General features: G+C 44.7%; 5 protein-coding genes across 5 annotated transcripts in view; 1 reads left to right on the top strand and 4 right to left on the bottom strand.

Moving 5' to 3' along the window:
* The window catches only part of LOC119598989 (histidine-rich glycoprotein-like), a 2829-nt gene extending 2227 nt beyond the window's left edge, over positions 1-602 (top strand). The window contains exon 2 of the mRNA XM_037948732.1: positions 66-602. Coding sequence (XP_037804660.1) covers positions 66-524 — 459 coding nt within the window. The 3' untranslated portion in view covers positions 525-602. The remainder of the gene's footprint in view (positions 1-65) is intronic.
* Positions 603-1849: 1247 nt separating this feature from the next.
* On the bottom strand, positions 1850-2707 carry LOC119598986 (histidine-rich glycoprotein-like). The gene is made up of 2 exons (XM_037948729.1): positions 2623-2707; positions 1850-2475 (listed from the first exon to the last, which is right to left on the bottom strand). Exons 1-2 carry the CDS (start codon positions 2632-2634, stop codon positions 1933-1935), a joined length of 555 nt encoding a protein of 184 aa, XP_037804657.1. The 5' UTR covers positions 2635-2707; the 3' UTR covers positions 1850-1932.
* Positions 2708-6033: 3326 nt separating this feature from the next.
* Positions 6034-6819, bottom strand: LOC119598992 (uncharacterized histidine-rich protein DDB_G0274557-like). Its single transcript, XM_037948736.1, has 2 exons — positions 6717-6819; positions 6034-6567 (listed from the first exon to the last, which is right to left on the bottom strand). The coding sequence occupies exons 1-2, from the start codon at positions 6726-6728 to the stop codon at positions 6160-6162; spliced, it is 420 nt and encodes a 139-aa protein (XP_037804664.1). The 5' UTR covers positions 6729-6819; the 3' UTR covers positions 6034-6159.
* A 1676-nt stretch (positions 6820-8495) lies between these two features.
* On the bottom strand, positions 8496-9214 carry LOC119598991 (uncharacterized histidine-rich protein DDB_G0274557-like). Its single transcript, XM_037948735.1, has 2 exons — positions 9145-9214; positions 8496-9000 (listed from the first exon to the last, which is right to left on the bottom strand). The coding sequence occupies exons 1-2, from the start codon at positions 9154-9156 to the stop codon at positions 8593-8595; spliced, it is 420 nt and encodes a 139-aa protein (XP_037804663.1). The 5' UTR covers positions 9157-9214; the 3' UTR covers positions 8496-8592.
* Positions 9215-10974: 1760 nt separating this feature from the next.
* On the bottom strand, positions 10975-11831 carry LOC119598987 (uncharacterized histidine-rich protein DDB_G0274557-like). The gene is made up of 2 exons (XM_037948730.1): positions 11745-11831; positions 10975-11602 (listed from the first exon to the last, which is right to left on the bottom strand). Exons 1-2 carry the CDS (start codon positions 11754-11756, stop codon positions 11069-11071), a joined length of 546 nt encoding a protein of 181 aa, XP_037804658.1. The 5' UTR covers positions 11757-11831; the 3' UTR covers positions 10975-11068.
* Positions 11832-12500: the final 669 nt, after the last annotated feature.

Raw genomic sequence — 12500 nt, forward strand, 5'->3', positions numbered from 1 at the left:
TGGTTATATATATATTTTTTCATTGTGTTGTCGTGTAATGCTACGATGTCCTTGCTTGCCTTCAGGTGTTCGTGCTCCTGGTGGCTGCCGCTTGCGCTTCTGAGGTGGAGAAGCGAGAGGCGGAGCCAAGTCGTGCCTACAGCTATGGCTACGGTCTCCGGCACCACGCCTATTACCCCCGCTCTTACTACCACCCCTACCACTACCCCTACCACCACTCCTACCACCACCACCACAAGAGGTCCGCCGAGCCTGAGGCCGAAGCCGAACCTTCGTACCGCTACCCTTACTACCGAGGCTACTACCGTCCCTATTCCTACGGATACCAACCGCACTACTACGCTCCCTACGTCCACCACCACCACAAGAGGTCCGCTGACCCCGTTGCTGAGGCTGAACCCAGCTACGGCTACGGCTACCGGTCCTACCACCCCGTGTACCCTCGTTACTACCACTCCTACCGTCCGCGCACCTACCATGCCTACCCTTCTTACACCCGCTATGGCTACCACGCCCACCACTAAGGCACCAGGACATCACATCTTAGAATTCTTTAGATACCTGCAAGGCTAAAGTCCAATAAATTTAAAGGACGTTTTCTATCTCTAGTATATTTTTTCCTTTTGTTTAAATCCTTTCCTGCAAGGATTACTCAGCGATATGGCAGTGTATGATTATTTATACAGGCAACATTCTGAAATTTGCATTTGAGATCGAAAGCTAAAAGAGAAAAAAGGTTGAATAACCTAGATAACACGTGTTGATCAAGGAAAGAGAAAGAAAACCCACGTAACATTTTCTGCATATATTTATTTTTCATTTTCCAACAGAAAAGCGTTCTTATATGCGTTGTTGTTGGAGGCAAGGTACCTTGGCATGTAGGTTTATAAATTAGAAAATAAATGAGTAGAGAGATTATGTGGTCTGAGAGAGAGAGGTATATCTAAAGCTGTTTGTCTAGGTATCTGCCTTGAGAGAGAGGGAAGACGGGGGAAGAAGAGAAAGAAGGAAAGAGAGAGAAAGTGAGAGAGAAAGTGAAAGAAAAAAGAGGGAAAGTGAAAGAAAAAAGAAAAAAGTGAAAGACAGAGGGAGGAAGAGAAAGTGAGAGGTAGATAAATAGAGATAAAAAAGAATGCAAGAGTATGGGTGAGTCAGAATGGTACGTTTCAAGCCACATCTGTATGTGTGTGGTGAGACAAAGAAGTATAAGTACAGGCATAGGAGAGAGAATTAATAACTAAAATGGGTGTATGGAAACACACAAGGATATTTTCACCACTACTGTAGTTACTGCATTGTTCTCTCTAAAAGAAAATTTGATAAATCTATCATGAACGTTATCATACAACGCTTTCATAAAAGATAAGGGAACTTACATATCAAATGAAAATACAAATATATATATATATAAAAGATACTAAGAAGGAAAGGCCGTGTAAATTCTAGAAGGAAAATTTCAGTCATCAGAAGACCACGGACGCCAAAGAGATAGAAGGGAATCTGTCTGTGACATTGTGGCTTGTGGTCACGTTGTCTGGCTTCTGCGGCTGTTCAAATCCTTCTTACATTGCGGTTACATTACGTGGCTAGTTTACTTAGAGCTTCTGTTGTAGTTTCCGGCACAGAGAGATTTGTAAACATTGACGTGTGAAACAAAAGACAAGGTTGAGAATGAGAATTACTCTGAGAATGAGAATGTGATTGAAACGCGTCACAGGCATCTCATTCATTCGTTCACATTCTTACTTGTTCGTACTTTTTCTCCATTTGTCATAATGGAGACTATTCATGTACGTGTGGAATAAAGATTTGAGGGTAGTACGTGGAAGCTTAATGAAATAAGTCTTGGATAAAAAAAATAATGTTTATTTTCTCCTTTGAAAGTAAAGCTCATGAAAGAAAATGGGATTAAGTTATGATTCTCCTGGTGCCTCAGTGGTAGCCGTAGTGGGTGTGGCCGTAAGAAGGATAGGCGTGGTAGGAGTGGTAGGGGCGTGGGTGGTAGGTCTTGTAACCGTAGCCATAGCTGGGTTCAGCCTCAGCAACGGGGTCAGCGGACCTCTTGTGGTGGCTGTGGGCGTAGGGTGAGTAGGAGTGTGGGTGGTAGGAGTGGTAGTAACGGGGATAGACGGGGTGGTAGGACTTGTAGCCGTAGCCGTAGCTGGGCTCGGCCTCAGCAACGGGGTCAGCGGACCTCTTGTGGTGGTGGTGGACGTAAGGAGTGTAGTGATGTGGTTGGTAACCGTAGGAATAGGGACGGTAGTAGCCTCGGTAGTGGTAGGAACCGTAAGAAGGCTCAGCTTCGGCTTCAGGCTCAGCGGACCTCTTGTGGTAGTGGTGGTAAGGGTGGTAGTAAGAACGGGGGTAGTAGGCGTGGTGGTGGAGACCATAGCCATAGCTGTAGGCACGACTTGGCTCCGCCTCTCGCTTCTCCACCTCAGAAGCGCAAGCGGCAGCCACCAGGAGCACAAACACCTAAAACCAAAAGAAGAAACAATCAGTAAAAGGTAAAATTTCCAAAGGAAATGATGATAATAAACAAGTCGAATAAAATGAATAAAAATAATAGATATCAAAATCACCAAGTCCAAAAAGAAAAAAGAAGCCAAGTGTTGGACTCACCAAGTACTTCATCTCTGCAGGATTGGTAAGACGGAACAGGGCGATGTGATCTGAGGCAGGCGTGCGACGCCTTATATAGTGGAAACTGCTGGAAGGCCTTGAGGAATCCGCCCATAGACCCGAATAACGAAAGAAGGGCGGGGACACGTGGGGAAAGGGAGGAGGCGGAGGAGTGAGGAGAAAGGGGGGACTGAAGGTAAGGAGGAGGAATGAGGGTGATAGGAGAAAGAAGAGTGCGGGGAGTGAGGGGAATGAGGAGGAGGAGGAGGCGGTGGAAGGAGAATAAGAGATGGATGATGACGACGAGGGGAAGAAGATGCGGGAGGAAAAGGGGGAAGGACGAAGAAAAGGAGAGATGGAGGGCGACGGCAAGGATGAGGAGGTAATGGCGTAGAAAGTGTAAGAGTAGGGGAGAAGGGGGAGGGGGACAAAAGAGGAGGAAGAGGAAGAAGAGGCAGAGGAGGAGAAGGAGGAGAGAGAGTAGGACCTCGACGACATGAGCGAAAAGCCAGAGGAAGGCGACGACGACATAGAGGGGGAAGACGAGTAAGAAAAGGAGAAGAAAGAGGAAGAGGGGGAAGACGAATAAGAAAAGGAGATGAAAGAGGAAGAGGGGGAAGACGAAACAAAGGAGGAGGGGGAGGAAAGAAAAGAGGAGAAGGTGAGGACCACGACGAAGGGGACGGCGAGGCAGAGGAGAGGGACGACGAGAAAGAGGAGGAGGAGGGGGAGAGGAGGCGAAAAGAAAAGGTACGAGTACTTAAGGTAAAGAGGTGGACGGCGAAAAAAAAAATCCGTGTAACATTTTCTGCATATATATATATATATATATATATATATATATATATATATATATATATATATATATATATATATATTCTCTCAAACAGTAATACACTTTGATATGCGATGTTGCTGGAGGTAAAGGTACGTTAGCCTGTAGGTTCATAAAGAAGAAAATAGGTAGAGAGATTATGTGGCCAGAAATAGAGAGATCGATTGATAAATAGAGTGAAAGGAAGATAGAGACAGATAAATACATAGAAAGGAAGGATGGCGAGAGTATGGGTGACAGTCAGAAAGATGCGTTTCAAGCTATCTGTGTATGTATGTGATGAGAGATAGAAGTATTCTTACACAGTATAGGGGATGAATACTGAAAAATACAAAGGTGTATGTGTATACACACAGATGTTAAGTTATAATTTGGCATTACTGCGTTGTTCGCTCTAGAAAAATAGAAAAATCTATAACGAACAACGTTATCATGCAACACTTTCATAAAAAATAAGGTGGAATTATATTTCATATGAAAATACAAATAGATATACAAGGTACAAGAGATATTAAGGGGAAGGGAAGGGCTGTGTAATTTCCAGAAGGAAAACCCACATTATTATTATTATTATTATTATTATTATTATTTTTATTATTATTATGGTAATCCATATAAAGAGCCACACTGAAGAAAATCGAGAATAATTCCACCAAAGATGTCATTTCAGATCAAAGAGAAAGAAAAGGTAGAAAATCATCAGCTGTTTACGTAGTAAAAACATGTTATTTGCTCTTTCAAACTTTTCAAGGGTCGGAGAAGTTATAATCTTTGAAAGCAATCTATTCAAAAGCCTACAAATAGCAGTACAAAATATCTATAAAACTGATATGCATCAACTATTGAACTGAGGGTCATAGAACTTCTAGTGAGTCTTGCAGGTTGGTAAAAATCAGATAAAATCTTATAGAGGCGATGTGAATTATCGGTTACAATCTCGTATAAGACTGAAAGAGCCCCGATATCCTTACGATGCCCGGTGTTCAAATTTAAGTCAGATTGGAGAAATTTGATAGAATTAAAAGAACGATTAAGCAGTCGTGAGATAACCACACACGAGAACAATACTCAGAACGAGGCAGAATGAAAAAGAAGCATCTACGAGTAATATTGTCCTCTTCATAAATGTTCTTGCACTTGCGAGTGATGCCTAACTTAGATGAAACTGGCCGGGCCATATACCTAATTTACACTTCAAATATAAACATTGAATCAAGGGCCACATCTAAGAGCTTCAGGCTGTCCACTGAATGATTAAGACTCCATTAATCAGCAGAAATGGATGCTGAGGCAACTGTGTTCCAGACCGACTCACAATCATTTTCCTTGGACTCGGTGGGATTTAACTTCATGCTCGCGGTTACATTACTTGGCTAGTTTACTTAGAACTTCTGGTGTAATTTCCGGCGCAGAAAGATTTGTAAACACGGGCGCGTGAAACGAAAGGTATGACTGAGAATGAGAATGAATATGAGAATGAGAGTATGATAGGAACGCGTGACATGCATCTGATTCATTCATTCATATACTTATTTATTTGTACTTTTTCTCCATTGGCCATAATAAACTCCATTCGTGTACGTGTGGAATAAAGATTTGGGGGTAGTACGTGGAAGTTTAATGGAAAGGTTTGTATATATATATATATATATATATGTATTTTTTTATTTGCTGCTAAAGAAGTTTTGCTTTTTTTAGTAAAGCTCATGAAAGAAAATGGGATTAAGTTATTCTCCTGGTTCCTCAGTGGTAGTCGTAAGATGGATAGGCGTGGTAGGAGTGGTAGGGGCGTGGGTGGTAGGTCTTGTAACCGTAGCCATAGCTGGGTTCAGCCTCAGCAACGGGATCAGCGGACCTCTTGTGGTGGCTGTGGGCGTAGGGGGGGTAGGAGTGTGGTTGGTATCCGTAGGAATAGGGACGGTAGTAGCCTCGGTAGTGGTAGGAACCGTAAGAGGGCTCAGCTTCGGCTTCAGGCTCAGCGGACCTCTTGTGATAGTGGTGGTAAGGGTGGTAGTAAGAACGGGGGTAGTAGGCGTGGAAAGACAGAGAGAAAGAAAGAATACGAGAGTGAGTGACAGTCAGGAAGGTCCGTTTCAAGCTATTTGTGTATGTGTGTGGTGAGAGAAATATAGTTGCACAGGAGAGAAAATACAGACAAAAAAAAAAAAAAGTATGGATATACACAAGGATGTTCACTTAATTTTTAGCATTACTGCAGCTACATCATTGTTCTATCTTGAGGAAAATCTGATAAATATATAATGAACAACGTTCTCATACAATACTTTCGTAAAAGATATGGAGATTTACATATAAAATGACTATACAGATATAAAAAAAACAAGGCTCAAAAGATATTAGAGAGAGCGTGTAGGTTCATGAGGGGAAATCAGTCATTTGCAGATCACAAGACGCTGAGATAAAAGGGAATCTGTCTGTGGAATTATTGCAGAGAGATTTGTAAACATTGGCGTGTGCATCTTATTTATATATTTCTATTCTTTCTCATTCATACTTTTCTCTACATTTGTCGTAATGAACACTACTGATGTGCGTGTGGAATAAAGATGCGGGGATAGTACTATGGCGTTTAATGATAGAGGTCTTGTATAAAAAATAATGTTTATTTTCTGCTAAAGAAGTTTCGCTTTGTTAGTAAAGCCCATGAATGAAAGGGATTAAGTTATCATTCTCCTGGTGCCTCAGTGGTAGCCGTAGTGGGTGTGGCCGTAAGAAGGATAGGCGTGGTAGGAGTGGTAGGGGCGTGGGTGGTAGGTCTTGTATCCGTATCCATAGCTGGGTTCAGCCTCAGCAACGGGGTCAGCGGACCTCTTGTGGTGGTGGTGGACGTAAGGAGTGTAGTGATGTGGTTGGTATCCGTAGGAATAGGGACGGTAGTAGCCTCGGTAGTGGTAGGAACCGTAAGAAGGCTCAGCTTCGGCTTCAGGCTCAGCGGACCTCTTGTGGTAGTGGTGGTAAGGGTGGTAGTAAGAACGGGGGTAGTAGGCGTGGTGGTGGAGACCGTAGCCATAGGTGTAGGCACGACTTGGCTCCGCCTCTCGCTTCTCCACCTCAGAAGCGCAAGCGGCAGCCACCAGGAGCACAAACACCTAAAACCAAAAGAAGAGACAATATCAGTAAAAGGTAAAAAGGAAATAATGATAATAAGTAAGTCAAATAAAAGAACTAAAAATAATAGAGATCAGAATCACCAAGTCACAAAGAAAAAAAGAATACAACAGACAAGTGTTGGACTCACCAAGTACTTCATCTCTGCAGGATTGGTAAGACGGAACAGGGCGATGTGATCTGAGGCAGGCGTGCGGCGCCTTATATAGTGGAAACTGCTGGAAGGCCTTGAGGAATCCGCCCATAGACCCCAAGGAACGAAAGAAGGGCGGGGACACGTGGGGAAAGGGAGGAGGCATAAGGAGGAGTGTGGGGAGGAGAGGGGGGAGTGAGTAGAAGGAAGAGGAGGAGAAGGAGGAGGTGGAGAAAAAAAGGGGAAGAAAGGGTTAAAAAGGGGGGAGGGAGGCGGGACGAACAGGAGGCATGGGGCGACGACGAGGAGGAGGAAATGGTGTAGAAAGAGTAAGAGTAGCGGAGAAGTGGGAGGCAGAAGAGAAGGAAGAGGAAGAGGAGGCAGAGGGGGAAGAGGAGAAGGGAGAAAGAATAGCACCCCGACGACGAGGCAGAGAAGGAGAAGGAGGAAGAGTAAGACCAAGTGACGACGACCAGGAGGGAGGAGACGAGTAAGAGGAGAAGAAAGAGGAAGAGGGGAAGACCACGACGACGAAGCAGAGGAGGGGGCGAGCAGAAGGAGGAGGAAGAGTAGTAGGAGTAGGGAAGGAGAGGGACAGAAAAAGGAGAAGGGGAGGACAACGACAAGAAGACGGTGAAGCAGAGGAAGACATGACGATAACGAGGAGGGAAAGGGAGAAAGATAGAGGAGAAAAGGGAAGATATGGAGGACAAAAAAGAGGAGTAGGAGAATGAGGAGAAAGAGGGAGAGAGCGAGGACGAGCAAAAGGAGAAGAAGAAAGGAAGAGTAGGAGGACAAGAATGAGGACGAGAGAGAGAGGAGGAGGAGAAACAGGAAGAGTGGAAGGACGAGAAAGAGGAAAGGGAGAGTAAAAAAGAGGAGGAGGCCATAATGATCGCGAATGTCATACAGTAAGAAGGAGGACGGCGAAGAAAAAATATCTGTGGTATGTGTATGTGTGTATGTGTGTGTACACGCACACAGTCACATTTGTTTTTCAAACAGTAATGCGTTTTGACATGAAATGTTGGTGGAGGAAAAGGTATCTTGGCTTGTAGGTTTATGAAGGAGAAAATAGATGTGTAGAGAGATTATGTAGTCAGAGAGATGAGGTGAAAGAAAAAAAAGAGGGATAGTGGAAGAAAAAATGAGAAAGTGAAAGAATGTGAGAGAGGAAGAGAGCGAGAAAGTGAAAGAAAGATGGTTCAACAGAAAGACAGAGAAAGAAAGAATACGAGAGTGAGTGACAGTCAGGAAGGTCGTTTCAAGCTATTTGTGTATGTGTGTGGTGAGAGAAATATAGTTGCACAGGAGAGAAAATACAGACAAAAAAAAAAGAAAGTATGGATATACACAATGATGTTCACTTAATTTTTAGTATTACTGCAGTTACTTCATTGTTCTCTCTTGAAGAATATTTGATAAATATATAATGAACAACGTTCTCATACAATACCTTCATAAAAGATATGGAGATTTACATATCAAATGACCATACAGATATAAAAAAAACAAGGCTCAAATGATATTAAAGAGAGCGTGTAGGTTCAAGAGGGAAAATCAGTCATTTGCAGATCACAAGACGCTGAGATAAAAGGGAATCTGTCTGTGGAATTATTGCAGAGAGATTTGTAAACATAGGCGTGTGCATCTTATTTATATATTTCTATTCTTTCTCATTCATACTTTTCTCTACATTTGTCGTAATGAACACTACTGATGTGCGTGTGGAATAAAGATGCGGGGATAGTACTATGGCGTTTAATGAAAGAGGTCTTGTATAAAAAATAATGTTTATTTTCTTCTAAAGAAGTTTCGCTTTGTTAGTAAAGCTCATGAATGAAAGGGATTAAGTTATCATTCTCCTGGTGCCTCAGTGGTAGCCGTAGTGGGTGTGGCCGTAAGAAGGATAGGCGTGGTAGGAGTGGTAGGGGCGTGGGTGGTAGGTCTTGTAACCGTAGCCATAGCTGGGTTCAGCCTCAGCAACGGGGTCAGCGGACCTCTTGTGGTGGTGGTGGACGTAAGGAGTGTAGTGATGTGGTTGGTATCCGTAGGAATAGGGACGGTAGTAGCCTCGGTAGTGGTAGGAACCGTAAGAAGGCTCAGCTTCGGCTTCAGGCTCAGCGGACCTCTTGTGGTAGTGGTGGTAAGGGTGGTAGTAAGAACGGGGGTAGTAGGCGTGGTGGTGGAGACCGTAGCCATAGGTGTAGGCACGACTTGGCTCCGCCTCTCGCTTCTCCACCTCAGAAGCGCAAGCGGCAGCCACCAGGAGCACAAACACCTAAAACCAAAAGAAGAAACAATATCAGTAAAAGGTAAAAAGGAAATAATGATATAAGTAAGTCAAATAAAGAACTAAAATAATAGATATCAAAATTACCAAGTCAAAAAGAAAAAAAGAACAACAGACAAGTGTTGGACTCACCAAGTACTTCATCTCTGCAGGATTGGTAAGACGGAACAGGGCGATGTGATCTGAGGCAGGCGTGCGACGCCTTATATAGTGGAAACTGCTACAAAGCCTTGAGGAATCCGCCCATAGACCCTATGGAACGAAAGAAGGGCGGGGACACGTGGGGAAAGGGAGGAGGCATAAGGAGGAGTGTGGGGAGGAGATGGGGGAGTGAGTAGAAGGAAGAGGAGGAGGAGGAGGCGGAGAAGAAGTGAGGGGAATGAGAGGGAGGAGGTGGGTGGAAGAAGAGGACAACGACGACAAAGGGATTAAAAAGGGGGGGGGGAGGCGGGACGAACAGGAGGCATGGGGCGACGAGGAGGAGGAGGAAATGGTGTAGAAAGAGTAGGAGTAGCGGAGAAGTGGAGGCAGAAGAGAAGGAAGAGGAAGAGGAGGCAGAGGGGGAAGAGGAGAAGGGAGAAAGAATAGCACCCCGACGACGAGGCAGAGAAGGAGAAGGAGGAAGAGTAAGACCAAGGCACGGACGAAGAGGTAGAGTAAAGTGACGACGACCAGGAGGGAGGAGACGAGTAAGAGGAGAAGAAAGAGGAAGAGGGGAAGACCACGACGACGAAGCAGAGGAGGGGGCGAACAGAAGGAGGAGGAAGAGTAGTAGGAGTAGGGAAGGAGAGGGACAGAAAAAGGAGAAGGGGAGGACAACGACAAGAAGACGGTGAAGCAGAGGAAGACGATGACGATAACGAGGAGGGAAAGGGAGAAAGATATGAGGAGAAAAGGGAAGATATGGAGGACAAAAAAGAGGAGTAGGAGAATGAGGAGAAAGAGGGAGAGAGCGAGGACGAGCAAAAGGAGAAGAAGAAAGGAAGAGTAGGAGGACAAGAATGAGGACGAGAGAGAGAGGAGGAGGAGAAACAGGAAGAGTGGAAGGACGAGAAAGAGGAAAGGGAGAGTAAAAAAGAGGAGGAGGCCATAATGATCGCGAATGTCATACAGTAAGAAGGAGGACGGCGAAGAAAAAATATCTGTGGTATGTGTATGTGTGTGTACACGTACACAGTCACATTTGTTTTTTCAAACAGTAATGCGTTTTGACATGAAATGTTGCTGGAGGAAAAGGTATCTTGGCTTGTAGGTTTATGAAGGAGAAAATAGATGTGTAGAGAGATTATGTAGTCAGAGAGATGAGGTGAAAGAAAAAAAAGAGGGATAGTGGAAGAAAAAATGAGAAAGTGAAAGAATGTGAGAGAGGAAGAGAGCGAGAAAGTGAAAGAAAGATGGTTCAACAGAAAGACAGAGAAAGAAAGAATACGAGAGTGAGTGACAGTCAGGAAGGTCGTTTCAAGCTATTTGTGTATGTGTGTGGTGAGAGAAATATAGTTGCACAGGAGAGAAAATACAAAAAAAAAAAAAAGTATGGATATACACAAGGATGTTCACTTAATTTTTAGCATTACTGCAGCTACATCATTGTTCTATCTTGAAGAAAATTGATAAATATATAATGAAAACGTTTAATACAATACTTCATAAAGATATGGAGATTTACATATCAAATGACTATATAGATATGAAAAAACAAGGCTCAAAAGATATTAAAGAGAGCGTGTAGGTTCATGAGGGAAAATCAGTCATTTGCTGATCACAAGACGCTGAGATAAAAGGGAATCTCTGTGGAATTATTGCAGAGAGATTTGTAAACATAGGCGTGTGCATCTTATTTATATATTTCTATTCTTTCTCATTCATACTTTTCTCTGCATTTGTCGTAATGAACACTACTGATGTGCGTGTGGAATAAAGATGCGGGGATAGTACTATGGCGTTTAATGATAAGAGGTCTTGTATAAAAAATAATGTTTATTTTCTGCTAAAGAAGTTTCGCTTTGATAGTAAAGCTCATGAATGAAAGGGATTAAGTTATCTTTCTCCTGGTGCCTCAATGGTAGCCGTAGTGGGTGTGGCCGTAAGAAGGATAGGCGTGGTAGGAGTGGTAGGGGCGTGGGTGGTAGGTCTTGTATCCGTAGCCATAGCTGGGTTCAGCCTCAGCAACGGGGTCAGCGGACCTCTTGTGGTGGCTGTGGGCGTAGGAGTGTGGGTGGTAGGAGTGGTAGTAACGGGGATAGACGGGGTGGTAGGACTTGTAGCCGTAGCCGTAGCTGGGCTCGGCCTCAGCAACGGGGTCAGCGGACCTCTTGTGGTGGTGGTGGACGTAAGGGGTGTAGTGATGTGGTTGGTATCCGTAGGAATAGGGACGGTAGTAGCCTCGGTAGTGGTAGGAACCGTAAGAAGGCTCAGCTTCGGCTTCAGGCTCAGCGGACCTCTTGTGGTAGTGGTGGTAAGGGTGGTAGTAAGAACGGGGGTAGTAGGCGTGGTGGTGGAGACCGTAGCCATAGCTGTAGGCACGACTTGGCTCCGCCTCTCGCTTCTCCACCTCAGAAGCGCAAGCGGCAGCCACCAGGAGCACAAACACCTAAAACCAAAAGAAGAGACAATATCAGTAAAAGGTAAAAAGGAAATAATTATGATAAGTACGTCAAATAAAAGAACTAAAAATAATAGAGATCAAAATCACCAAGTCACAAAAGAAAAAAGAAGCCAAGTGTTGGACTCACCAAGTACTTCATCTCTGCAGGATTGGTAAGACGGAACAGGGCGATGTGATCTGAGGCAGGCGTGCGGCGCCTTATATAGTGGAAACTGCTGGAAGGCCTTGAGGAATCCGCCCATAGACCCGAAGGTAACGAAAGAAGGGCGGGGACACGTGGGGAAAGGAGGAGGCATAAGGAGGAGTGTGGGGAGGAGAGGGGGGAGTGAGTAGAAGGAAGAGGAGGAGAAGGAGGAGGTGGAGAAGGAGTAAGGGGAATGAGAGGGTGGAGGAGGTGGTGGAAAAAGAGAAGGACAACGACGACAAAGGGATTAAAAAGGGGGGGAGGGAGGCGGGACGAACAGGAGGCATGGGGCGACGACGAGGAGGAGGAAATGGTATAGAAAGAGTAAGAGTAGCGGAGAAGTAGGAGGCAGAAGAGAAGGAAGAGGAAGAGGAGGCAGAGGGGGAAGAGGAGAAGGGAGAAAGAATAGCACCCCGACGACGAGGCAGAGAAGGAGAAGGAGGAAGAGTAAGACCAAGGCACGGACGAAGAGGTAGAGTAAAGTGACGACGACAAGGAGGGAGGAGACGAGTAAGAGGAAAAGAAAGAGGAAGAGGGGAAGACCACGACTACGAAGAGTAGGGGAGGAGTAGGGAAGGAGAGGGAAAGAAAAAGGAGAAGGGGAGGACAACGACAATAAGACGGTGAAGCAGAGGAAGACAATGACGATAACGAGGAGGGGAAGGGAGAAAGATAGGAGGAGAAAAGGGAAGAGTGGGA

This window comes from Penaeus monodon, chromosome 42 (assembly GCF_015228065.2).
Source record: "Penaeus monodon isolate SGIC_2016 chromosome 42, NSTDA_Pmon_1, whole genome shotgun sequence".
In the NCBI taxonomy this organism is placed as follows: Eukaryota; Metazoa; Arthropoda; class Malacostraca; order Decapoda; family Penaeidae; genus Penaeus; species Penaeus monodon.